Source organism: Labrus bergylta, chromosome 8, assembly GCF_963930695.1.
Source record: "Labrus bergylta chromosome 8, fLabBer1.1, whole genome shotgun sequence".
NCBI classification, from domain to species: Eukaryota; Metazoa; Chordata; class Actinopteri; order Labriformes; family Labridae; genus Labrus; species Labrus bergylta.
The window spans coordinates 22,069,527-22,095,029 of NC_089202.1; the positions used below are offsets into that span (position 1 = coordinate 22,069,527).

General features: G+C 44.7%; 1 protein-coding gene across 10 annotated transcripts in view; it reads right to left on the reverse strand.

Annotated features, from left to right (window-relative positions):
- satb1b (SATB homeobox 1b) overlaps window positions 1–25,503 on the reverse strand; it is a 65,640-nt gene that overhangs the window by 21,830 nt on the left and 18,307 nt on the right. For 2 of the 10 annotated variants that reach the window (XM_020640417.3, XM_029278567.2), the window contains exons 4-12: window positions 24,752–24,878; window positions 22,814–22,867; window positions 21,089–21,212; window positions 13,044–13,155; window positions 11,850–11,927; window positions 8,370–8,887; window positions 5,635–5,847; window positions 2,139–2,210; window positions 1,465–1,620 (exon numbers count right to left, since the gene is read on the reverse strand). In XM_020640417.3, coding sequence (XP_020496073.1) covers window positions 1,465–1,620; window positions 2,139–2,210; window positions 5,635–5,847; window positions 8,370–8,887; window positions 11,850–11,927; window positions 13,044–13,155; window positions 21,089–21,212; window positions 22,814–22,867; window positions 24,752–24,878 — 1,454 coding nt within the window. The remainder of the gene's footprint in view (window positions 1–1,464; window positions 1,621–2,138; window positions 2,211–5,634; window positions 5,848–8,369; window positions 8,888–11,849; window positions 11,928–13,043; window positions 13,156–21,088; window positions 21,213–22,813; window positions 22,868–24,751; window positions 24,879–25,503) is intronic. The other 8 variants (XM_020640419.3, XM_020640422.3, XM_065957746.1 and 5 more) reach the window with 8 other exon arrangements.

Sequence of the window (25,503 nt, forward strand, 5' to 3'; positions counted from 1 at the left end):
TGAGTCGAATGCTGCGGTTTTAAAATATATATTTTTTTAAAGCATGGGGGCCTGTCTCTGATTTTAGGGGTTCAGGGGTCCTGATGGGGAGGAACGAGCCCGGCCTGGCGGGGCTGGTAGCTTTGGTGATGCCGGCTGGGTAGCAAAGGGGGGAGACCAGCTGCCCGGGGAGCGCCCATTACGAGATGGAGCCAGAGATAAGTGCTCTCCCAGGCCCCCTTTCACAGGCATAATTAGCACACTTCTTATCTGCTGTTCAATTCACATTCACACCCGCCTGCCATGAATGGAACGTGAAAGAGAGGCAGAAATCGGGGGAGAAACGGGAGAGGTAGAGGGGGCAAGACACAACGATGGGTGTAAAGTGGAAAAGGCAACCCTGTTCCCAGACAAACCTTCAATCCGAGCAGAAAAAGACGCGCTCTCCCCCCTTTCTCTTTCTCCATCCTTCCAAGGAGTCTTTGAACTCCTTAACAAAAACAGTGGTTTGTGCATCAAACTGCAATTTGGTAAAACAAAGCTATCTGGGGGTATAATCATCCTAATCAGCAAGAAAAAAATAAAGCCTTTGCAGATATTTCCAGATTATTCCGCCCTTGGTGATCTATTTCCCCCCCCCCCCCATCTTCCTCATCAAGCACAATTGTGGAAATTTTCCCAACTCTGCCTCCGACAGACGCTGGAAAACCTTTAATAATAACTCCTTAGTGCTCCATTTTTCAAATGACTTTTAATAAAGAGTTAAACTGGGGCTGTTTCCACCACACACAGGCTGGCATTGTGTGAGCGCCCTGCTCTCTGGGAGAAGATAACAGGGGCCCCATCGTCTTACCGAGCAGAGCTAATATAAACAGGTTTGTTTGGTGTCGAAACAGTGTCGACTGCTCAAATCCAAACCCACAATAAAGAGGATGTGTCATTATGGTGATAAATCATCGCAGCGATTGCTCCGAGGCAAGTTTTGCAACCCCGGTGAGAGGATTTCTACCTCCATACCTTTCACTGAATGAATACTTTGTGAACTTTATCTAGTGGTGAAAACCCTTTACTCTTTAAATGTTTGATTCTTTGGCCTCATGTGTTAAGAGTTCAAGAGCACCAGATGCTTCTCGGGTCAAAGATCTGCTTTATTGGACATGAACCGGACTGAAGGGGGTCTCATTACTTGCCATTAGTGAGCCTGTGTTTGGAGACGTCGAGCGAGTATTTCTGCATTTTTAGAATTTCAGTTTTGGATTCATGGCACACTTCAAACTGCTGCAGGAACAACTTTACAAAAACAAATCTTTTGAAACGATGAACTGCATTTACTGCTTCTGAACCAGAAGCGGTGCAAGAGAGTGAAATCTTTCTTCGACAAGAAAGAGATTTTGCGCACCAGATTTTGGATACCGAATCAGGATTAGGACTCTTTTTGTGTGTGTCTCCTGTCGTGTGTGTGTGTGTGTGTGTGTGTTTTAATACCTGGCTCTTTGAGGCGGCAACCTTTGCAAACAGCGCCTGGGAAACTTTGGCCCTCTTCATCTCCTGCTGGATCTCGTCGTAGATGGTGGAGTTGATGTTGAGGATGCAGCTCTCTGTCTTGCCGTTCCATTCGCTGGGCAGAGGCTGCGGTTTCACCTTGATTGAAGAACGTGAAAAGAGGAAGGAAATTAAAACATTCCTGCACAAAACAATCGGAACGTATTTTCAAATTAAACCTTAAATACTCTGAATTCTGCTTGTGTGCGTGGACTGAGTAGGTCCAGTAGGGAGATTTGATTATACAGCTAAGACTGTATATCTGTGATCTGTACAAAAAAATTGCTTCAACACACGCTCAAAGGCTCTTCTTCCCTCTTGATAAACTGTAAATTGGCGTTCTTTAAATACTGAAAAAAAACATCTTTTCTTCACACTCTGATAAAAAAAATGCAAACACCAGCCTTAGACTTGAAGGATAAATTCACAGGCTGCTCAGATTTAAATGTCCTGCTTCCCAAACATGAAAATGCTCGACTAACATTAGTGGAAGACGATAAGCTCCTGTGTGTGTGTGTGTGTGTGTGTGTGTGTGTGTGCTGTGTTGTCCATTAAAATGTGTGCTTTCAGATTGGTGTTGGAGAGGTGAGGTGAGGATGCTCTTTGTTTACACTCACAGGAGAAATGCCCACAGGGATCCGTGGATTCCAGTCCTCGGGCCTCACGCTGTTGCAGTCTTCCCTCCGAGGCTGCAGAGGCAGGGGGGAACACAACACAACCACACTTGTTCAGGCTGCACAGTCGTAAAAAAAATAAATAAAAAGTAATCCGGGTAACCACTCAGCCAGTCACCCGTCTCTCTCACGTTACCACCGCTCAAAAACACTTAGATGTGTTCTATGAAAGGTTATTCTTCTCGTGTCAAGCTGGTGATTAAAAAATAAATGCAAGTCGAGTGAAATCAAATCATCTTCATTTAGCGGCTTGTTGCATCTTGACAAAAAAAAATCCTTTGACAAAGTAACAAGTATCCTAATAAAAGCACAACCAAAAGAGCAATTAGCATATGAATCATACATACGCGCCCTTTGAAAGGAGAGGGCTGGGTATGAGTACAAGCACACAGCAATAAAATAAACCATAATAACCCCAACAGCTACTAACCCACGATACAACCGGTGCTTATAAAAAATATACATTCTAGTTTTGGTCTAGACACTTCATATGAACTCCTTCACATGTTCAAAACAATCCTTACATTTGTGGTCAAACTGGAATGTCGGCTCTTTCCTGTCTTTTTTTTTTTTTTTTTTTTTCAACAGCTCGACATGGGCTTGTCAGTCTGAGCGGTAGGTTAGCACGTCAGGCTAATTGTTAAGGCTGGGACGTGCACTAACTGGCTTCGGAGGAGTCGAAGCCGACCTCATCAGACGCACGTGCGAGAAACATACCTCTGCATCTGTTTTTACGAGGCCAATAAAAAAAGCCTCCTCTGTCTCTGGCTCAATTGCCACCCCGGCTGATTTATGTGCTTAAATTCACACCGCATTGCTCCATAGGAGAGGCTGGCAGATGGCCAGGTGTACGAGTGTGCAAATGTGTGTGTTTGTGCGTGAGAGAAGTGCCTTGTGTAGCAACAGGGCTGTATGATAAATGTCAATGGGCTTAAGTCACACAGGTGAAGTGTGTTAGGCGTCTATATATTCTACTGATGTGCCAACAGCATTGTGAGGGATGTGCAGATAAAAAACACAAACAGGAGGTGTTCACTTCCTGGCCGTGTTTTGAAATCTTTACAGATTGAAACGCAGTGGAGAAGTCATTGTGTTTACTGTTCAGCTTGCAGATGCATCCCTGCTCCGTTATCAATCTCCACAGCTCTGTAAGCTGCTCTCTGATAGGCTAAAAGGCCGTCCACACATCCAGTCTGTGAGTACATCTGTGATCTGTTCTACACCTGATGTGATTACTAAAAAAAACTCAAAACTTAGGAGTTGCTGCTTCTGGGGGTTTTTTAAATAAAAAATAAAATAATTTTTTTTTTTAACAAGACAAATGTTTACTTTGTGTGAAAGTACACTTTGTAAGTGGGAGTCCCTGTTGAGAGTTGACACAGCCTCTCATTGTAAAGATGAGCTGTCAACTGCAAAGTGGTCCTGCAGCACGGCTGCTTCAGAAAAGAAACTCTTTCTTTTCCCCCTTTTTGAAAAGACAGGCCCATCCTGCTGATTAATCCCAGGAGGAGGCTTCATGCTGGAGATGGGTGGGCCTGTTCCTTCTGTCTTTCTTCCTCACCTAAATAAAAGCCAAATCGTCACCGAGGACAGGACAGAGGAGGCTTTGTGCGCCGCCTCTCACCTCCCAGATGCAGCTGACCGCACTTCAAATGGGCTTAAGTGGTAGAAAGTTGCCACATACCTTTCAGATGAGAGGCACTGATTTGCTGTGAGGGTGGAAAGTTGTGCGGTCGTGCACAGAGATTTTTAAAGGGGACAGACTCAAAGATGTTTGATCTTTCACTGAGCTTGTCATCACTGAGTGAGCCTTATTTTTTTTTTTTGTAAAGTGGAGGGCTGTTAATGCTGCCTAATGCACAGTAAAAGGTCAAAATTAACACAAAAAATGATCCCTCACTTGTGCACTATTCCCCACCTGTGTGGTGCGGTGTGGTGTGGTGTGGTGGGGGAGGGGAATGATGTAGACCTGATTTACATGCAGGGAGAATGTAAAGCATTTCTTCCGCTGAGCATGCTGACTGAACAAATGGGCCTTTTATTTGTTCCTCGTGTTTCCTGCAGGTTGTCGACAGGTTGAGTCAATGGAGGGGAATGTGAGGAGTGAAACTGAACAATGTGTGAGGGCGGCGCTTGTGTGCCGACCGCTGTCGTCACATGTAAACACACTCGTTGTTCACTTGAGTGCGAGACACATTAACTCTGCATGTGTTGGTAAGTCTACAAAACCAAGAGTGTACATTTTAAAAGAGTGTATTAACCCAAGAGTGACTTTAAAAAAAAAAAAGCTTTCTGAAGCCACCGTTGTGTCCATGACAACAGCACAAAGTCGGTCCAAAAGATTCCAGCTCCATGAAAACACTCCAACCTGCTCCCACACCTGCATACCTCAAACATGCACAAAACAACAACAACAACAACAACAACAACAACAACAACATCTATGAATAGCCGACCAAACAACTGGGGGTGCTTTGTACGCCCTCACTTGTTACACAGGACAGTGGAATGAGCTGGAAATCAAAGAGAAACAGGAAGTGGGGAACGACACACAGGAAAAGAACCACAGGCTGGACCCAAACCCGGGCCGTCCCTTCACGAGGACCGCACATGGACCGCGTGAAACCAACCACTAAGCCACCTCTCATCTATTCTTACTACTGAAACAAATATCTCTGAGTCACAGCTGCTCTAGAGGGTGAATTTATGTCAGGAATACCACTAGGGCGGAACAGACAAAAAAACATTTGTCCTAGCTCAGGTTAGCTCGTTGGCTAACTGGAATGCTCATGTGACACATGAAGTGTGCAGACATTCTTTAATCACTCTACAAATCAGACGTTTTACTTCTGACATCTACAGCAGCATCACCAGACATCATTAGCCGTTTTCACATGTGCACTCCTGAAACTGTCAGGTAGGCTGCCCCTGAAATCTTTGCCCCTACAGACAGACAGAAGGGGGGGGGGGGGGGTCCCAAGAGGCAGGACATTATGTAAAGAGAATGACGCATAAAGGGCGGACGAAGGAACAGAGTCTCACGCTATGGTGACAATGCTATGTGAGGTTGGAGTCCAACTCGATGTGTGAATCTTACAAGGGGAAAGGCAGGACAAATTCGGGGGTTAAGTAGGAGTGAAAAATTCGGCAAAATGTGTTCACACATGCAGCTCAAACTGGATATTTCAGGAGATTTGTGCACAGGTGAATAGAGCTTTTGAGTACACATCTGTCCTGACCTGTGACTACTGTGAACATCTTTGTGAATTAACTTTCATTACCAACAATTTATAAAACATGTTTCTGTCTCTACAGCAGCTCTGTCTCCATACAATGTTTGTAAAGCTCCAATCTACCAGTCAGGCATCAAGATATCTGGTCATAAAATGAGAAGACACAACCTGACAGCATGCCAAAGGGTGAACTAAATGTCTGGTACCTGAACAGGTCGGCTGGGCGGAGTGCTGATGAGAGGAGCGGCGCCCATTGCCGAGGCCGCCGTCAGACTGCGCTCCCTCTCGTCCTGGTAGATGCGATCACGCTCGGCCTCCGGCAGCTGCAGGAAGTTCTGCATGGCCCGCAGGTTGACCAGCAGAGACTGGGATGCTGTCTTAGGGTCTTCCTCTTTGCGTAGAATCTCGGACAATAAGCCCTGACAGACGGAGCGGGAGGAAGAGAAGAACAAACCAAAAGAGAGTAAGAAAGAGGAACAGGAAGGGAGAACAACACCACAGTCCACACTGCTTCACTGCGTGCCTCTGACTTTGCAACACTTTGTAGCGTGTCAGTCTGCAGATCTTGGACATTTTCTAAGAGCCATATGTTGCTTTGGATAACAGCCTCAAAGCTACTCTGCCTGAAATATGAAAAATCTTCCACGGCGGGCAATCAGTGTATCCTCTGTTTACTTTCAATAGCGCTCAATTCCATCATTATGAGACGGCGATGACTCCATTATCTGAGACGTGTGATTGGGCCTTTTCATCAGCTCTTGGCCACACACTGTGCAAACCATCGCCTCGCTTCTCTCCCCATCAATTGGTGTGATTTGGTAATAAAACTAGGTGATGGGGAAGACATGCTTGTGCTATTACTTTGATTTATTCCCTTTTTTTTCTTCGTTTTTTTTTCTTTAGAGGATGGTGCTCTTGCAAATATTTGCCTGGCGTCGACTGCTCGACTATTAAAATGTACACGGCCATATGTGTCATGTTTTAAAAGGTATGTTTGCGGTTTCCGGGCGAGTGTGAACAAGTGAAATCTGAGTCAGAGTGAGTGGTTTTTATGGTGAAGGGGGGACTGCGCTTAATACACACAAGTATTCAGAGGCTAGATTAGTGGCATTTATGTTTTCACTGTCTGCCTGTCGGTGTCTGCATTCTTCAGTGTGTGCATCATCAGTCGTTGCCATCAGACCTTAGTGTTTATCTCTCTGGTCGATCGGTTTCCTCTTAAAAAAAAAAAAAAAAAAGATCCTGCTGCATAGACACAAGCCCTTCATGTCACTCCTCAACATCCTCTCTTTCCCTGCTCTGCTCTCTTGTTATTAACACAGACTCGTGGAGGAACCGCACGTCTAATAAATAATCCTCCAAAGGGAAACTCTCCAACGGCACATTGAGCTAATTCCTCATATCAGCCGTAGATAAGACTCTGTTTGTGTGGGGAGCTCGCCAATCTGCACAAAACACCACTGTCTCACTCCAACACAGGCACACACACATTTATTATTTGGGCGGAGGAGGAAGGGGGGGGGGGTTGTTGTATGTTCTAAGTCAAATAGATCCATATCAGATTCTGTTTTTTTTTTTCATACACAGAAACTTCAAAGCAAATGGAGTCATAATGAGGTTCGCAGTCACCTCCTTCTGCCCACTTTAATACAGACGGTTTGTCTTAAAGCGTCATCACTGCCTTCTGTGTGTGTGTGTGTGTGCGTATGTGTGAAAGGCCTCTGACTATGAAGTGAAACCACATATTTTGGCAGGGCGAGAGAACGCACGCAATGACCGAGGCCGGGTCTCTGGCTTGGCGGGCCGCCAGCTGTCTTGAAGTATAGTAGAGAGGTGTTACTGGAGTGAGAATTATGAATGAGGAAAAAGCTGCCGATACAAACACACCAGGCCTCTGTGTGCGTGTGTGTGTGTCTGTGTGTGTGTGTGTTTTATTAACAAAATAACTCTCATAAATAACTTTCCTTAATGTGATGTTTTTCCTCTTTTTTTAAACTCGATGTTTCTGTTCAAAGGGAAGGGAAGGGATTTTGTAGTTTGAATTTTGCAGTTTGAATTTTAAAATTAGGATTGTTGAAAAACATGTAAGAGGACATTTTGACATTTGTCACAGTCCATAAGTTTAGTGGAAAGATGTGCCGTGACTTGAAGCGCTCCTTTTGAAAAGTATTGTTTGTCATCAATAAGATTTATGAGATTGTGAGTATGAGTCAGACTGGGTGGTAAAAAAAAATAACGATAAAACGTGATATTACATTTCAAAACTAAACAGAAATTCTTTAATCAGCCGTCGTAGGTGATTGAGCAAATACTGAATGTGGTCCAAGTCGTTTTCGTGAGTCGTTCTCACGTCTTCTCCAAAAGAAGAAGCTCCAAAAGAAGATATTTACCGTCATCTGCAGATTTGTTTGAAAATGTTACTGCAAAAGTACTGTCTAAAAAAAAGAAGAAATTCCTGCACACTGAATAACCTGCTTAGAATCACAGTTTATTGATTATTATTATTATTTATTATTATTATTATTATAAAAATTATGAATGTTTGGGTCACTCTGCTTACTCCACAAAGATTGATTGATCGATTGATTGATTGATTGATTTGGAAGTTTGTAAAGTCCTGATGTAGGGCCAGAGAAAAGGTATTATTTAGTCATGGTGATGCTGATGGTAGGTGTTGATGATAGGTCGATAAACGGGTATGTAGTATTCAAAATTGTCGTCTTTAAATACACCTATTTCAAGATTCAGTTCAATAGATCTCTAAATCAAAAAAAAAAAAAGGACTCCACAGTCCTTCATTACTATTACTCACTTTAAGCCTGTGTCAAATTTGAAAAAATCTAAACAAGGTGTCAACTATTCCTTTTGCCGCGTTGTCTTTGTGGACGCTTTGAATAAGAAAAGTCGCCCACACTCTTACCCACCCGACTCCCCTCCTCACCTGGGTTCTGTTGAAGGCCACGCGAGCGAAGACTGCCTGTGAGATTCCGGCCCGTTTCAGCTCGTCCCTCACCCACTGGTAGATCTCAACGGACACCTCGCTGTTGGACGCCACCTGTGGCTCCATGGGTTTGGTGTGGGAGTTGCGGCTGACAGGTGGGTGGTTGAGGTACTGCTGCGACAGGGACTGCTGCGCCAGCAGCCGGTTCACAGCGTACTGCTGGTTGAGGATCTGTGCCATCACGAGCTGCTGGTTGACCAGCTGGGGACTGATGGGGGTGGACACCAGGCCTGGGTGGTGCAGACCAGGAAGCTGGGGCTGCCGCCCGCCGGTCTGGCCTCCGTGCGGTGGAGGGGCGTGAGACAGCGGGGGTACAGGCGAGGAAGGGGTCTGCTCTGCTGTGCTGCCGGGGATAGGCTGCTGCTGCTGGGAGAAGCCCAGGTGGTTGTGGTTGTGGTTGTGGTTATGGTTATGGTTGGAGCCGGGTGGAGAGAGGTCAGACAGGCCGTCCATCTCTGCTGCAGGAGGGGTCACAAAGCCGACAGAGAGAGGGAGGAAAGGCAGGGTCAGTAATCAGCTCAAATACACAAGAGAGGACAAAAACACAAGTTAAACTTAATCTTAAGATCAAAAAACATCAGTTTAATGTCATCAATGTTCTGATCTCTTATCAGAGGAAATAAAACAGAGCCTCTCTGCATGAGATCTAACTTTTGCCTTGAGTGAAATTTACACTGTCAGCAAACATTTCACTGTGCATTAGTGACACATGGTAAGGGAAGAGGATTAGCCAAAACCTAAACCCCCAACAGAAAAAGGAAAATAGAAGTTCAGTGTCTCTCCCCCCACAAGCCTCTTCCTCTCTTATTGGATACGAAACAGCTGATCAGCCAATGACTGGTTGAAAAAAAAGAAGATGGAAAGGCAGATAAAAGAGCTTCATTGTGTTTGACCTGTGTCTTCCACAAGCCATGCCTTCAAAATTAAGTTCAGACCGTCTGTGGGCTCATCATGTGAAAACTAAATCCCTGAGAGACAGAAGAGTGTGTGTGAGTGTGTGAGTGTGAGTGTGTGTGAGAGTAGGTACAAGAAAAATGTGTGTGTTTGTGTGTGTGTGTGTCCACAAAAGCAAGAGCTCCAAATCTCTCTTTACATCCTTAATTCTGAAATAAGGAACACAAGCTCGCCATTACTGCACTTACAGTGCAGGGTGGTCTTATTATAAATGAAGGGGGCAGTGAACGGTGACAGTCAATTGGAGGAGATATTTTGTGACTTAAGAAACGCCCGTGTTAAGATGATTTGATCTGTCTGTAAGATTTTTAAAAATGGTATACGTGGCATCATTTGATCGCATTTTTCAAGAATTTCGCAGCATCTCCAGCTTTGGGAATCTTTAAGTCCATAATGGCTGCTCGGGAATATTTTAAGGCAGGTTTAAATGATGTGCTTAGTGGGTGAAAACAATGATTTAACATTCAAAGTGCTACCCACAGAGAAGTGAACGAGCATTCGGAGCAGCTGAATGTTTTCAGGTTTCTGCCTCTCTTTAAGGAATATCACATATGCTGGGGCTTTTTGCACGCATGATGCCGAGCGAGCGAGCGAGTGAGGGGGCAGCATTTAAGAATTCATGCGGATGGCAACATTAACACCTTAGAAGTGTGCTGCGGCCTCCACATCCCACGGAAAGAGATTGTGAAAAGAGTAAATTGCTGTTACGGGGAAGGGGGGGGGGGTGAGGGTCTTCTTCAACAAGCTGAATTTTTCAGCAGATGAAAGATTAAGTGCATGGATGTTTTCCAAAAATACCCACAATAATCATGTTTTTGAGCTGCCTGTTTCTTAACTGTCAGCAAGCACAAAACACCCGGCCAAGAAGGGTCTATTGAGCGTTTGTGGAAAACAAATGATGTGGGGGGGGGGGGGAAACAAAACAAAAAAAAAATCTTGGTAATAATCACATCTCTTCCCATAATCCCTGGCATTCCCTGGCTCTGATGGTATGGCGTGCCTATTCACTCATATGTGAATGTGTGTGTGTGTGTGTGTGTGTGTGTGTGTGTGTGTGTGTGTGTGTGTGTGTGTGTGTGTGTGTGTGTGTGTGTGTGTGTGCATATGCTCGCTCGCACAGACTGCTGGGGGGCATGCTCACAACACACAAACACACAGGCACACGGAGGCATTTCCATGCAAATTGAAAAGAGAAGGGGTGACAGAAGAGCATGGCAGGCCCTGGGAGAAAAAGGCTGCCACAGAAGCGGGAGTCCTCGTGTGGAATCCTGCCACAAAAGAGCCCCGGATTAAACACACAATGGGAATGGGATGTGGGCTGAGGGAGGGAGGGAGTGTGTGTGACTGAGAGAGAGAGAGAGAGAGGGAGAGAGGGAGAGAGAGGGAGAGATACAAAGTGACCCAACTCTCTCTCCCATGTTGGCTTTCCTGCTCTAACGCTGCCACCTCAAAAAGAGGAGACACCACATTAGCCGTCAGCCGCTAACTCCACTTCAGCTGGCAGAGCAGAGCGGTAGCTCGCCAGTACCTGTGACCAGGTACTTGTTCCCCTCTTGACTTCAGGCTTGTAAGCCGTGTGCTCAAGTAAATGCAGAGTCACATTTTTAGCGCCGCTGCCAAAGCACACATGGTGACCGTGCCACACTCGCTTCCACCCTTCAAAACTTCTGTGTCCAACTCAGCAGACACCGAGCACATCATGAATATTGAGGTTTGGGGAGTTTATGCGGGCGGGTGGGCGATGGGCACCTGAGGCCCGTGTGTCAGAGTTTTTTTTGCGTCTGAGGTTTGGTTAACATGACACATTCAGGGCTAGAGTTTGTGTGCAAGCACATCTCGAGATGTTATCACGGCTGCAGTGGATGTACACTGGTGGTTTTGTTCTTATCAGGGTTTGCTGCACCCACAGAGAAAGGAGAAAAAAAAAAAAAACAGTTCCGAGTGGACACTTTTGCGGCTTACGTTTCTTTAAAGGCAAAAGAAACATAAAGCATTTCTATCCGCTCTATCTCATGGAGAACATTATATTGAGGGTGTGACCTTGAGGTGTCGAGATGAGGAGGGGGATAGAATGAAAAACAGCAAGACACACAATCTTGACGGTTTCCAAAGGACAGGTAAGCCTCCATTTGGATACCTTTAGGAATCACAGACACTGCACTTTCAGTATGAAGATACAATATGCAGTGTAGTAATCTCCTTTGCAACTATTTCATGAGACTTTTTTTTTTTTTTGCTGTAATGCAAAAGAACATGACTTAAGGTTACACAGATAAAACTTATTTTTGGGTGAGAATGATAACTATGTGTTTTGTTTTTGTTTATTCTGAATGAGAGACCCCTGGCCACCTCTTAGAAATGACACTTTTGGTCACTCTCTCACCAGTTTATTTGTCACTGTAATACCCCTCAGAGTGAAAAATGAATCAAAGGTGTGTTTGAGTGTGAGCCCATGTTGCAACGTACCTAGTGCATTGGCACGGGGACTCTCACGGAGGACACATGTCCCCAGGTAGCCCTCCAGCTGGGAGGGTTGGCGCATGCCTGCACAGTCGGATGGCAGAGCACACACACACACACACACACACACACACAAACACGCACACACCATGTGGAGTAGTGAAGAAAGAAACACAGGGTTAAAGGCTTTGCACAGTCCTCCTCTCCCACTGCAGCTAAGCAGAAATATGACATTTAAAGCACTAGCATCACTGAGGCCCATGCTGGCAGCTGCAGCAGCCCCATTTTGGAGGAAAATAAAGCCAGATCGAAAACAATTATGACAGAAAATGTGTAGGAGTGTGCAGGATAATACACAAGTACAGCAGGTCTGGAGTAAGTAATGTTCCCGGCGTATGTTAGCAGACACTTTAACACTTTACCAGAAGAGAGAGAGAGAGAAAAAGTAGCAGATAAGATATGATCACAACACGCTATTTGCATGGAGGCTGTGAAAACATTTTGATATAATATCTCATCTGTCATCACTGCGAGCGGTTGCGCGCTGGCAACAGAGAAAAGATTGTTGGACAGATTGTTAAAGCTAATATCTCAACATTACACCGCCTTACGAGCCCTGCAACAGAGTGGTGTTGTGCTTAATCAAAAGACATAAAAAGATATATAGCGGAATTCTCTCTGCAGCTGGGGTGATACTGGTATCATATAACCTCATTTCCTGGTGGGTCAAAGGGGGATTTTTTTATTTTAGGAGATAATATAAAGCATGCGTTGTTAGAGGGTTGATAAGAAAATCTAATTGAATTCCAGACTAGGCGGTGGCTCGGTTGAAGTCGTCGCAAGCCTTTTGTTCGAGGAGCCCTGAAGTTCACAAACAAAAATAAAAACCAAATCAGAGCCTCTATTGGTGCTCTGGCTGAGTTTGAGTGAGAGCACTAGTGGATAAATCAAAGATAACGCTGTGTTCTGCAGAACTGACTGGAGTCATCTTGAGTTATTAGATAACAAGATAAAAATGTATTTCTGCTGCATGCAAGGGCAGGAAGACAAAGAGACGGTTGGTTAGAGAACATATTGTGGTGGAGACTAGTATGTGTGTGTGAATGTGTGTGTGTGTGTGAATGTGTGTGTGTGAATGTGTGTGTGTGGAAAGAGACAAAAGTGTGAGCGCCATACTTTGCGCCCCTCCGTTTTGCTTACCCATCATATCTTTTGTCTTCTTGAAATGTTTATACCAGCGCCCAAATTCCTGACACTTCGCCGCCGACACATTTGCATAGTAAGTGCTGTTCACAATGGAGGAAATCATACTCTGAAAGAGAGAGATTGATTGAGAGGGAGAGAGGACGGGAGAGAGACTTTAGATTCTCATTGTGGAAAAAATATACAGACATAATATTAAAGCTTGTGAAACATGCAGTAACACTGTAGCTTGTCAAAACAAATCAAAGATAGGGACACGGTGAAACCCTGCACTAAGAATAAAGGGATCAGACATGCAGATATTTTTTTAGATTTCCTCTCCTTAAAGGTGAACAAATTAAATCAAATAAGGCTTCGTCTGTTCTTTTTTTTTATCAAATGCCGTTGAGTTTGTCTGAACTTTTTTTTTTTTTGGGATTTCAGAGTGGGTAAATCACAAAGTCAACTGAGTGCTACGACTGTTGACATAAAAAAAAAAAAAAAAAGCAGGCGGCAGAGAGGATATTTAGAAAAGAAAGAAGATAGCGCTTTATTGAATATCAGCATCTGGGGAGTCGTGCGATGTAAACAGATAAACCTCTTTTTATTTTCCAGCTCTTTATTTATACAATCTGTTAAAGACGAGAACTTCAAGCGGATGAAGGGGCCGCACTGAGCATGTTGTTTCTTTTACAGTCGACTCTCTACCCTCACGGCGTTCACTTCAACCTTCCTGCCTTGCTGTAGGAAAAAAAAAAAAAAAAAAAGGCGATATTTTTCTCCTTCTAGTTTCATTAAAATGAATGTTTTAACACCTTGCTGGCCTCGGGGCGAATAGGGAGGCTGGTGCGGGAGAAATTGTTTTTGATTGTTATAAATATTCAAAAGAACCAAACCATCTGTTTTCAAATTACAGGTATGCCATCTTTATCATTTTTTTTATAATATATGCGCTGGGAGGATGGGGGAGGGGGGGGGGGGGGACCTTCTGGCAGAGCAGGATGGTGAGGTGAGCACAATGAACTGGTTCAGGATGATTCTGGTTCTTAGGCTGCAGCTTTTCTCGACTATAGGATGGCAGAGAGAGATGCTTATATTCTGACGCACTGAGCACAGAGACTTAGTTTACTTTCGTTCATCTTTAATGTCACCTCATGGTAAAACAGAATGGCAACCTTGCTTAACTGGGACACTTCCAAATGACAGATAAGAAGAATCAAAATGTGTTTTCATTTTTCTGTCTGTCAGAGCAGCTTCACCTTCTCATCATCTCATCAAGTAAGAGTGTACTGGTCGGGGTCAGCTGTTGGCGCTGAGCTCTTAAGTTGCCTAATAAGGAATATTTCAATATTTTCACTTCTGAGGCGGAAACAGCAACAAAAAAAGTTGCTTCACTGACAGGTCACGATACTGAGTTTGCTTATGCAAATGCTAGTGCCAGGCCTGATAGCAGAAATAATTGTCAACTGTAGGGCTAGTAATCTTTGGGTGTCTCATGATTCGATTGAGAATCTATTTTCGATTCAAAACTAATCTCGATTGTTACATACAATTATTTTTTGGATTTTTAATCAACTGGTTCCATGTTTTTGATGAGGAGGCCTTGATAAGAGTTTTAAACTAGGCCAGCATAACATGAGAAAAATATGTGATGTGCAATGTTCAAGTAATGATCAGAATTGCGATTAAAGAAAAACAGAAAAAAATAGTGCATATTAGCTTTTTTTAAGGACTTATGTTGGGGCTTTTCATGCCTCCGTTGTAGAGACAGGACAGTAGACAGAGTCAGAAATCAGGGACAGAGAGCGAGGGGAACGACATGTGGGAAAGAAGCCGAACCCAGGCCTGCCCCGAGGACCACAGCCTCTGCACATGGGGCGCGCGTCCCAACCACTCAGCCGCCAAGATGTAATTAGCTTTAACTCAGTTTCTATGTTTATCTGCCTTTCTCCATGTTTTATAGAACACCAGTGTTTGCATCATATCCCTCCTAAATCCAAAATATGTCCCAAAACTGTTTTTTTTTCCCTCCACTAATTTGACACTAATTAATACGAGAGTAGGTGATAGTTAGCTTTAGCTTCATCTGACTGCATCATAATGGTTAGAAAGCATGGCCATCATACACAGGCCTCCGTACAGACTGTACACATGCTGAGTGAGGAGGCATTGCTCGACTACATGAAGTGTTTGCTTTTTCAATTATTATAAATTCAGGTTAATTTCCCAGAGTGTAAAACGAATTTCAAAACCTAGACAAGGCAACTAGCGGGAAGTAAAAAGGAATGTAGGGACCAAACTTTGGAGCTACCAAATACAACATGTTGAACCCCTCTGTCAAACTCTGGCCTGTACAGGATTAAAGCTTTTCTGTCAGAGAGGTGGATCTTGTACACTCCTTTATCTACTGGACAAAACTATTCAACCAGGACACACCTAAAAAGCAGGTTACAGAAGAGCATGACAGACACAGGTTTCCTCTGTCAAACAGAAGCGGGGGGGGGGGGGGGGGGGGGGTGATTTCCTTATTTGGAAGCTTAATGGAAAACCAAGATGTCATGATCAGAACAAAAACACTTCTGGAAGATGATAGGAACTTGAGTTCTCAAAGACACTGGCAGAGATAGAGGCCAAATCTTTTTTTTTTTTGCATTATTATTCAGAGAAGCTGTCAAGTTTGATGTGCTGCTTTCCATGACACTTGAGGAGAAGTCACAAAGGACCACACACCTCAACAATAATCATCATGGACTCTTGTGATACGCGGAGAGTCCGATAACGAACATTCAAATATGGTTGCACTTTTGTCAGACCGAGTTAGCTGCTCCTTTTTTTTTTGTTAAGTCAAATATCAGCGAGTGAGGGGATAGTCACGTTGGAGGCTGAAGATTGGTGTAAAACTGTACCAACCACACTGTGGTGCATCGTGTCATGATAAAAAATAGCGAGGAGAGGGGGAAGTGGGTGGGTGGGGGGAAGGAGTCTGAATTGGGACTTGCATGGTGTAACAAAGCAGGCTTTTGTAGAAATACTGAAAAGCCTTCATTTTATGTAAACCCTAATAGAGTTCAGGTTAGGGTTAGGAAGTCAGACTTTCCCTTTTATTGGGCGAGACATTTATGCATGAAGCAGCTCCTTCTTTTAGATTTATGAAGTGTTTCCTTTAAGAAACAGAAGTTCAATCTGTAGCCACTTTTAATACGATCATGTATTGTTTATTCCTTGTGACTTTAAGTAAAAGCTACAGCTATTCAAGGATGGGAGCAATTTGTTAGCGACTTCTTTGGGAAAGAAATGTGAATATTTTTGGATGGAGAAAGTGGTGGAGCAGCAAACCACAAATTCCAGTTTTTACCTGGTTCCTGGAGCCAACACCCAACACAAAGATCCATCTGGAAACCATAAATATGAAGTGAAAGAATTCTCCTGTAAGTCTGTGGGATAATGAACTCCTCTCCTCCAGCCTGCCATCTTTTATTTACAGTATATCTGGGCTAAGGCTGCTCTAGGCAACAAACAAGAGGCCTGCAGAAGACAGTGCACTCTCTCTCTCTCTCTCTCTCTCTCTCTCTCTCTCTTGCTCCCTCTTTCTCCGCCATCTTTGACACAGATGTTCTAATAAACGCTCCTCATTAATCAGCCCTCTCCCTCAATACATCACTCCACCTCTCACAGGGGGCCCTGCGTGTATGTGTGAAGGAAACAACACACACACACACACACACACACACACACACACACACACACACCTATTCTCTGTTTCACTCTCTCCCACTGCTCTGTCACACACACATGCATACGCACTAAGTGAAATCAAGCAGATAACCAGAGCCTCTGCTGCCACTGCGGTGCCAGCAGGAGGGCTGTGCTAGAGCTTGTCAACAGGTAGCATGGCTGTGTGTTTGGGGGTGTGTGTGTGTGTGTGTGTGTGTGTGTGTGTGTGTGTGTGTGTGTGTGTAGGAGCATGTGTGTGTGGACCCTTTAAGTGATAGCCATCTGCAGCACAGAGAGCTTATCAGCAAGACCAGGAAGTGGCACTGGGCTACTATCGGTCCCCAACATCTACTCCACTCCCCATCATGGGAGACAGGAAGAGAGAGAGAGTGCATGTGTGTGCGTGCGTATGTGTGTGTGCGTATGTGTGTGTGTGTGTGTGTGTAGGAAAATAACGGTGCAGCAGGCAGGTACTGTAGGCACCCAGCTGCCAGCGTTAAGAGTGTGGTGCACACACTGGCAAACAGAAACACACACAAACTACAACCCCCTGCAGACAAACACACATGGTGCAGGTACACAAACACGCACATGCAGCCTAAAACACACACACAAACACACACACACACACACACACACACACACACACACACACACACACAATTAAATACGCACACACACATTCCAACTTAGCCTGATGTCTTGAATCAGCTGGGGAGAAAAAGCGCATCCCATTTGCAACACTGTGCCTTCTCTCTCGCCAACATCTAACACAGCTCAATTATGGCACATACCCACCTAAACTGGGTGACCCCCCCCCCCACTCCTCCTCCCCCTCCTCCCCCCTCTCTTCATCCAACACACACACAGGCATGGATACACACACAGATGCACACACATAAACTGGCAGCCACATTGGGCCTATGGCAGCAGAGGTGGTGAAGACCTGCAAAGATGGCATTTTGATGACTATCTGCTGCTACGCAACGCAGCAGCTGGTGTATCAGGGGCCGCCCAGTGAGAGCGAGCAGGGGGCGGGCAAGGAGAGGTGGTGGCAATCGGAAAGACTGGGGTGATGTGGGGGGGGGGGGGGGGTAAGGGGGGCTCGTTTGTTGCCATAGTTTCTGTGAACATGGGCAAGGGGGTTGGGAAGCTTGTTAGCAACCTCAGGAAAAAAAAATATTAATCCTGATATCCTGATTGAGGCAAAATCACAGGAAGTTGTATTTTGGCCATGTTCTTGAAGCCGTGAATGTTGAAGCTAGCTTCACATGAGCGCAGGTCTGAGTCAGTTTCCCCCCCCGACAGAGTCACAATGGGCATGAGCGAATTCATTTTCCCTCTTTGAGTTTCCTCGTGCCATTTGTAGGCTCAACACACAAAAGCATGACTCCCCCGCCACAAAAGAATGAAACTAAATGTTTGACAAGGCCCCGGACAAAAGCGGTGTTTCACAAAATAACCCCCCCCCCCCCCGCCGCCCTCCCCTCCCAGCGCTGCCACCCCCCTCCCCCTCCCCCCGTCTCTCTTCAGAGCCTCCGTTCAGAGGTGAGCTAATTCTCTTTCACTCTTCTGTCGTCTGTTAACCTCTCTTTGCGGTCGCCGATTACGCAGCAGAAATTCAAGAAAAACACTAATCCTTAAAAAAAAAAGGTTGCCAATCTTCTGCTGACTCCTGCGACGCCCCGTCCCCCTCCCACTCTCGCTCCACTTTTTTTCGTCAACTCTGAGCAAGCTGAGAGGGTTCGGCGATACGCTTCATGGTTTTTTTTTTTTTTTTTTTTCACCCTCTCGACACACAGAAGGTGACATCAGCAGTCACAGGGCAGGGAGTCTGAGTATCGAGGCAACGTGGGGACAGCCCTCGAACGTCACCACCAGTCTGCTCCACCAGTTGGGTTTGGTGGAGGGACAAACTGCCGCTCTACGGGTGTAGCCGGCCACATTAAACCCCACAGAGTAACAGATGTCAAACACCATCACGGCAGCCATGTTTGAAGAAGACAGATACATGGAGGTATCAGTTGCCAGTTTCACACTTGACCGTAGATTTTGATAAAACAAAAAGAGGCGTCTTAATCACTCATGAAGAAGGTGAAATCAAGATGGTCTCAAACTCTACTGCAGCCGGAGTCATGTGGGCCAATCTGGCCAATGACAACCAAAGGAAAACTCGGGAACAATCAGGTCAAATATGTCTCCATTGCGTAGGTAACATTAGTCAAAATTAAGTAAAAAGTTTCACTTTAAAACTGTTTTTAGAGATACAGAATATGAAAATGAAACCTGCAAGATACAGATCAACAAACTTTATAACCGGGGCTTATGGGAAAGTAGTGATATCGAGGTAACACGGGTGTCTGGCCTGACTACCTCTTGAGGGATAAGGAGGTAGTTCAATCAGACTTGATGAGCATCTATGAGCAGAATAAACTCGGGCGGTGCAAATACAGACCGCTGTGCCTTTGTGAAAACAGACCACAGGGCATCAGGTGGACATCAGAGCTCTTTAAGTTGCTTTGAAATAGTCACTTGATTAGTATTTCAATGGTTGCTGTCCTAAAAAATGGACACAGCAATAAATACGTACATGTATATAGCAAAAATAAATTCTAAATTAGTTTTAAAAGTAACGTATGTCTCTGTGGTTATCTCTACATACTTCACAATCTATAATATTTTGACCTGCCGTAGCTTAGAGGTTATGTTGCGCGCCCCATGTACAGAGGGTAAAGTTCTCATTGCAGCAGCCGTGGGTTCAAATCCAACCTCGGTCCTTTGTTTGCATGTCATCCCCTCACTCTCTCCTCCCAGTATTTCCTGCCTCTCTACAGCTTTCCTCTCAAATAAAAAGGCAAAAATGCCAAAAAAAAAAAAGAGTCAAAACAATGAGAAGAGAAGGACTCTCCTAATCCACACTGGGTGGGATATTGTTATTATATATATATATATATATTACTACAAGATGTTCTGCACGATTGATTGATTTAGGATTCAGACGTTTTAGGTTTATAACATACAACGAGGAAAGAAATAGAATCAGTTCAAGATATTTTCAGAGCCCTCTCTTTCATTCTCACTGGAAAGCTCAAACAATCTTCAGTTTAATTTGAGAGTGTGTGTGTGTAAGTGAAAATAGCAAATGTGGGCCTGAGAAAGAGTCAGTGTGTGTGTGTGTGTGTGTGTGTGTGTGTGTGTGTGTGTGTGTGTGTTAGCTCCTCCGAGCTCGCATGTGCTCTCCTCTGAGCCGTCTTCACATATGGACCGTAAACAGGGTGATTACCAGACCGGGCTGGGCTCCGCTCTGAACGCCACCCAGGGACTCTTTACATCATCAGCGCACTGCTCATGCCCGGCTAAACACACAAACACACACATACACACACACAGACTGAGAGCAGCCGCCTCACACAAACGTACACACTCACACAAACGTACACACTCACACACTAGAACGCAAATGAGGGTCTCCAGGTGACCATACGGTGGCCTAGGAGGAGAGCTGGCTTCATACTGACGGCTCCTACGCACATGTTTGGGTTTAAATAAGCACAATGGATGCAAAACACAAACAAGACTTTCACACGTACGTCCTGCACCTTGATATACATTTCACAAACGTACTCGAGCGAATACACACGCGCACAATATTTCCTCACACTCACACATTATTGGCCCCTGTGAGAGATATACTGCCGTTTCATTCCATTCACTCCAGAGCTGCCTCCATGATATACTGACTACACCGCCTGTTAATACAATATCTGCACTAGTGCTTTCTATCCAAACCTCCCAGCCGACAGAGTGGGGGAGGGGGGGGGGGAGGGGGGGGTAGGACAGAGAATGTAACACCTAACATGTTTGGCTCTCCGGTCCTGATGCTATGAAATGTTGAGAATTAACTATAATGAGAAAAAAAAAAGTCAAAAACAATCCAGATCATTCTGGGCTCGGGCCAATGTTTATCTAACAATAACCATACGTTCAACAACACCTCTGCTTTTTGGCTGCCGTTTCTATACAACGTTTGTGTGTTGGTTTTGTGTGTGTGTGTGTGTGTGTGTGTGTGTGTGTCTGGGCTGTAAAAGAAACAAAACAAAAATCATGCGGCAAAGAAATGACAATAGCTATTGATTTGGATTTTCAATGCCGATTCTCTTTCCCACTTGATCAAACTCAGGGCATTTGATAAGTTAAGGATATAAGACGGAGGTGATGGAGATTTGTTTGGTAGCAAAAAGAGGTGGGGGGTGGGGTGGAGGGTGGGGTGGAGGGGGTGGGGGAGTTGGGTGCTAATCGTTTTCATTTTTTCAATTTGTTTTCAGAACAAGCAGACTGGGCTTCAGCACCTGTGATAAGGGACATTCTTTAGCCAGAGAGCTCTGATTCATGTCTTTGAGTAACTCCTTGAGGGCGTTTCTTACTGTAGAGTGGCTCCATTGCTCGGGCGGCAGGTCCTCCAGCTTAGGACAACTGTGGAGAGAGAAAGAGAGGAGACGAACGGGGAGGGGGGGGTGGAGGGGAGGCATAAGGGAAGATAAGATAGGGAGAGGAAAAGAGGGAGGATTGGGGGGGCGGGGGACAAATAGGGATGTAGAGGGAGAGAGAGGGGGAAGAGCATGAGAAACAATTCAGATGGAGAAGAGACAGAGGTAGAAAGGAGAGCCAGCAGCCCTGATGGTATCTCCAAATGAAATGATGTAAATACACAAGCTAGCTACAAATTTGGCAACACAATATCAACATTATTTCATCTCTGTGTTGGGGTCGGACAGTTCCCCTGATATATGGAGCAAAGGGAGTAATAACACCAATCGTTATATCTGGAAACATTTCAACTCAAACATCTACTGGGGGGGGAAACATAGTGAAGGCTCTCCTGCACCATCCTCAACACCTGCATGCAAAAACGTCCTCCTCCAACATCCTTCACTTGATAAAAGCTTTGGACTCGTCGGAACCAATCAGACAAGACTCTTAAACTGACTGAAAATGGGGATCATGTTTCAAACGTTAATACCTGCTCTATCTGTAAGCAGAAACAGGCCTTTCACATTCATTATAGCAGTATTAGGGTTCGTTTTCTGATATTCTCTCATTTTAAAACTTTTGTTACCGAGCATGTAACGCATAGACGCCAATACTCTCAACACAGTGTGCAGCTCATGCAGCAGAGCATCACAGCTAAACCAACAGTGGGCCCAGAAGTGGTTGTAAATGAATGAATATGTAACACCTACCTACGTAAATGCTGTATTTTTTTAAATGCAAAGAAAAGCTACAAAATAATAAGTGAGTCCTGTTTCCATTCCAGCGTATTTAAATCACCATATCTGAAAGTAGTGATCCCCCCCCCCCCCCCCCTTAAATCAGCTCTGGCATCAGCCTCAACAATCCCATATCAGTCCCAAGTCTCACAAAATCATCAAGTGCAGATTATTGATCGCTGAAAACAAGCTTATCTAGAGTGATGTATTCAATAAATGATGAGATTTAGCATTCAGAGAACCTCTCACATGTGAGATATTTTTGAAACATTTCTTGTCAGTCGGTTGTTATTGTTTTCACACTACTCAAAGCGTTCTCTTAAAAAAAAAATAAACTGGGAACAAATGACTTCGCCCACATCCGATATCGTAGCATTAGTCCAAGCCTGTTTCAAACATCATGTATTGATGAATTGGCCGAATCGCTGGAACAATCAGATAGACAGAGCGGTGGAGACAGAGCGAGGAAACCAGAGAGAGAGAGAGAGAGAAAGAAAGAGAGCCGAACACACACGGGCTCACGTTCTTTTTTCTTTTTTTTTTCCCTGCTGCAAGCGCCCCTCCAAGACAGACAGATTTCATTTGGCGCATCAAGCAGATGCATCTGGAGATTGCTCTGTCTCTCTCTCTCTCTCTCTCTCTCTCTTTCATATTCTCCCTCTCTCTTTCTCTCTCTCTCTCTCTCTCTCCCTCTCTCTCTCCTGATTGTTCTGATTAGTTAATTACTTTATACAACACATCTGCTGGATTGATGCATGAATTATACATCAGCTGCATGTGGCGACTATTATTTCATGTTACTTCTACCTTCCTGGCTCGTTGTGCTCGGCGAAACAATTTAAGGTGTTACTGGCTAGATTTCTGCAGCAGCCGGGGCGGAGGGTGGGGGGAGGGGGGGGGGGGGGGTTGTGGATGAAGGGATGGAGGGGTGGGAAGAGAAAAAAGAAGGAAAAAACAAATACAAAACAATAACAATACTGACAACAATATGCAGCAAAATCCAAATCGATTTATAAATCAAATAAATTGGCTTAGGCGTTAGCTGGTTTAGGAGGTGTGGGCCGCCAGGGATTGAGCTCCACATGAGGAACATTTCTGGGTTCTGAAAATGTGAAATTCATCTCCGTGGTGGGTGGGAGTGTGGAGTAACTAAAGCTGAGCAGCAGAGTCAGAGTGCCCAATTGGCTCTGGGTGAACACTTCATGTGTGTTAGACTTGTGTTTGACGCTTTGTATGAATCTCTGAATTACTTTCTCTTAAACCTGCCTTGATGCTTGACAAGTGACGGGAGATGAGAGACAGAATTAGGGATGATAAGTGTACAAGTGCACAAGACAATGTGAGTGTGTGTGTGTGTGTGTGCATAAAACTGTCAGTCTGTGTGTTTGGAAATGATACAAGCGGTGAGATAACGGGAGAGAGGAATAGGAAAAAAGGGATGCGTGCAGCGGTCGAGGCTAACATCTGCTTGTAGGAAAACACACTCACATGCAAACAATGGATTTTCCAGAACACCTTAAACTGCTCCAGCAGCTAGAAAAGCCTCTGGGGAGACGGAAGTGAACACGAGGAAGGGAAGGAGGGAGAGACGGGGAAGGGAAGGGGGTAGCGGAGAAAGAGAAAGCTATCTGTGCATTACGGGGCTAGCATGCCGGAAATAAACACAACCTTCTGTATTCTGGCTGGTGAAGGTGGGTGGCGGTGGTGGTGGTGGTGGGGGGGCACAGAAGGAGAGGAGAGGGAGAGGAAGAGTGGGAGCAGCAGCTGTCACAAGCCTCCACACCAGCTCCACTCGACTGTGTGAGTGTGTGTGTGTGTGTGTGTGTGTGTGGCTATGAGCACATATGAGCCTGTTGGCGTCCATGTCTATAAATGCTTGTATGTATAAATACAACGAAGCCTCACACCTACAGAGCGGAGCATTTAGCGTACAATATGGTGAGTGATGGCACAGGACAGCTAGCATCACTCAGTAGAAGAAGGTCTCGTTTTATTACATGTGATGTAGATTCAGAAGAAATGTATCGCGACTTAAAAATAGCCAGGTTTATTTATGGAACTATTTCAGGTGAACAACCTTGCATTCATCTGCTGCAGAGTCTTTTTTAGCCGCGAGCAGTCTCTAGTTTTTTTTTTTGTTTGTTTTTTTAATAAAAGGAAAGCTCAAGTTGGTTGCTTTATAGTCATATAGCATTGGAGTTATCTCAATATCAATACTAATCTTTTACATGAGATTAAATCAGCCTCCAATTAAAGGCGGAGCAGCTTCACAAAACAAACCTGTGTGATCAGTCAGCACAGTGTCGGCTAACTGAAGGCATTACTGATTCAGCTATCTTAAATTGACAAATAAACCAATCTCTGTGGAATAATCAGACAGTGAAGTTTTCTGTGTTTGGATGGGATTTTCCCATTTCATCTGAAGGTCAGTCTGTGTCTGTGTGTGTGTGTGTGTGTGTGTGTGTGTAGTTGAGATTAATGTTATTCTCAGTATCAAACATGCAGAAGGCATCTGCAGATTGGCACCAGCCTCTGGGCATACAATACGTGCTGAGTGTGTGAGCGTCTGGAGCTAGACTCCTGTAAGTGAACCTGCCTCTTTATGTATGGACGTCCTTCAGCACCAGTTTGTGTTTTAGGGTTGTACTCCTGAATTTTGGTGGGCGGTGTTTTAGAGGAAATCAAGGCGTGTGTCTGTGTGTCTGTGTGTCTGTGTGTGTGTGTCTGTGTCGGCGTGCTCCTCACCTGTGCAGCTGGATCTTGAGCGTGACCACGTGGTAGACGTCCTGCAGCATGTCAGCCACTGTAGCGTCCGGTGCGTCTGTCACATAGGACAGCGGGACGGGGTTCCACTTCCCCACCTGAATCATGCCTGGACAACGCAACATGGAGAGCATTGGTCAACATGGACAAGCAATCGAGAATGTTGTCATGTATGAGCAAGTGACCAAACGTGGGAAAAGAAATTCAAAATTTCATTTTACTGTCTTAGTTTAAAAGTAGGGATGTAACCATTCACTCAACTTATGCCGATTCATGACATCCTTTAGTGGCTGGAAGACCGCGCGTCAGTGTGGTTTGGCCTTTTTAATGTTTTTCAACAAGGGGAGGTGATTCAAGCTTTGTATTCATGCTGCATCATGTTGGTTGTGCTATTTGTGTAGTTCTCTGTCTTCTTGCAATATTTGCACTTTCATTTTCTGTCTTGGGGAAGCCAAAATGCTTCCACATCTCCGATTTAAAAGACGGTGGTGCATCCTCAATTTCTAAATCTTGCTCTGCAGCTGATGACGCTCACCACATTCCTGCGATTCATTTTTCAGAGTACCGATGTGAACCTTGACACCTTTGAATTGATTTATCACGATGTTTTACGATTCATCTTTACAACCCTAATTAAACTAAAAGTAAAAGTAGGATCTGAATTTGTGTCCATCACGGTTGCCAACACCGACATCCTCAAGTGTATGTTTACTTTCTTAGCCCCTAACACAGAA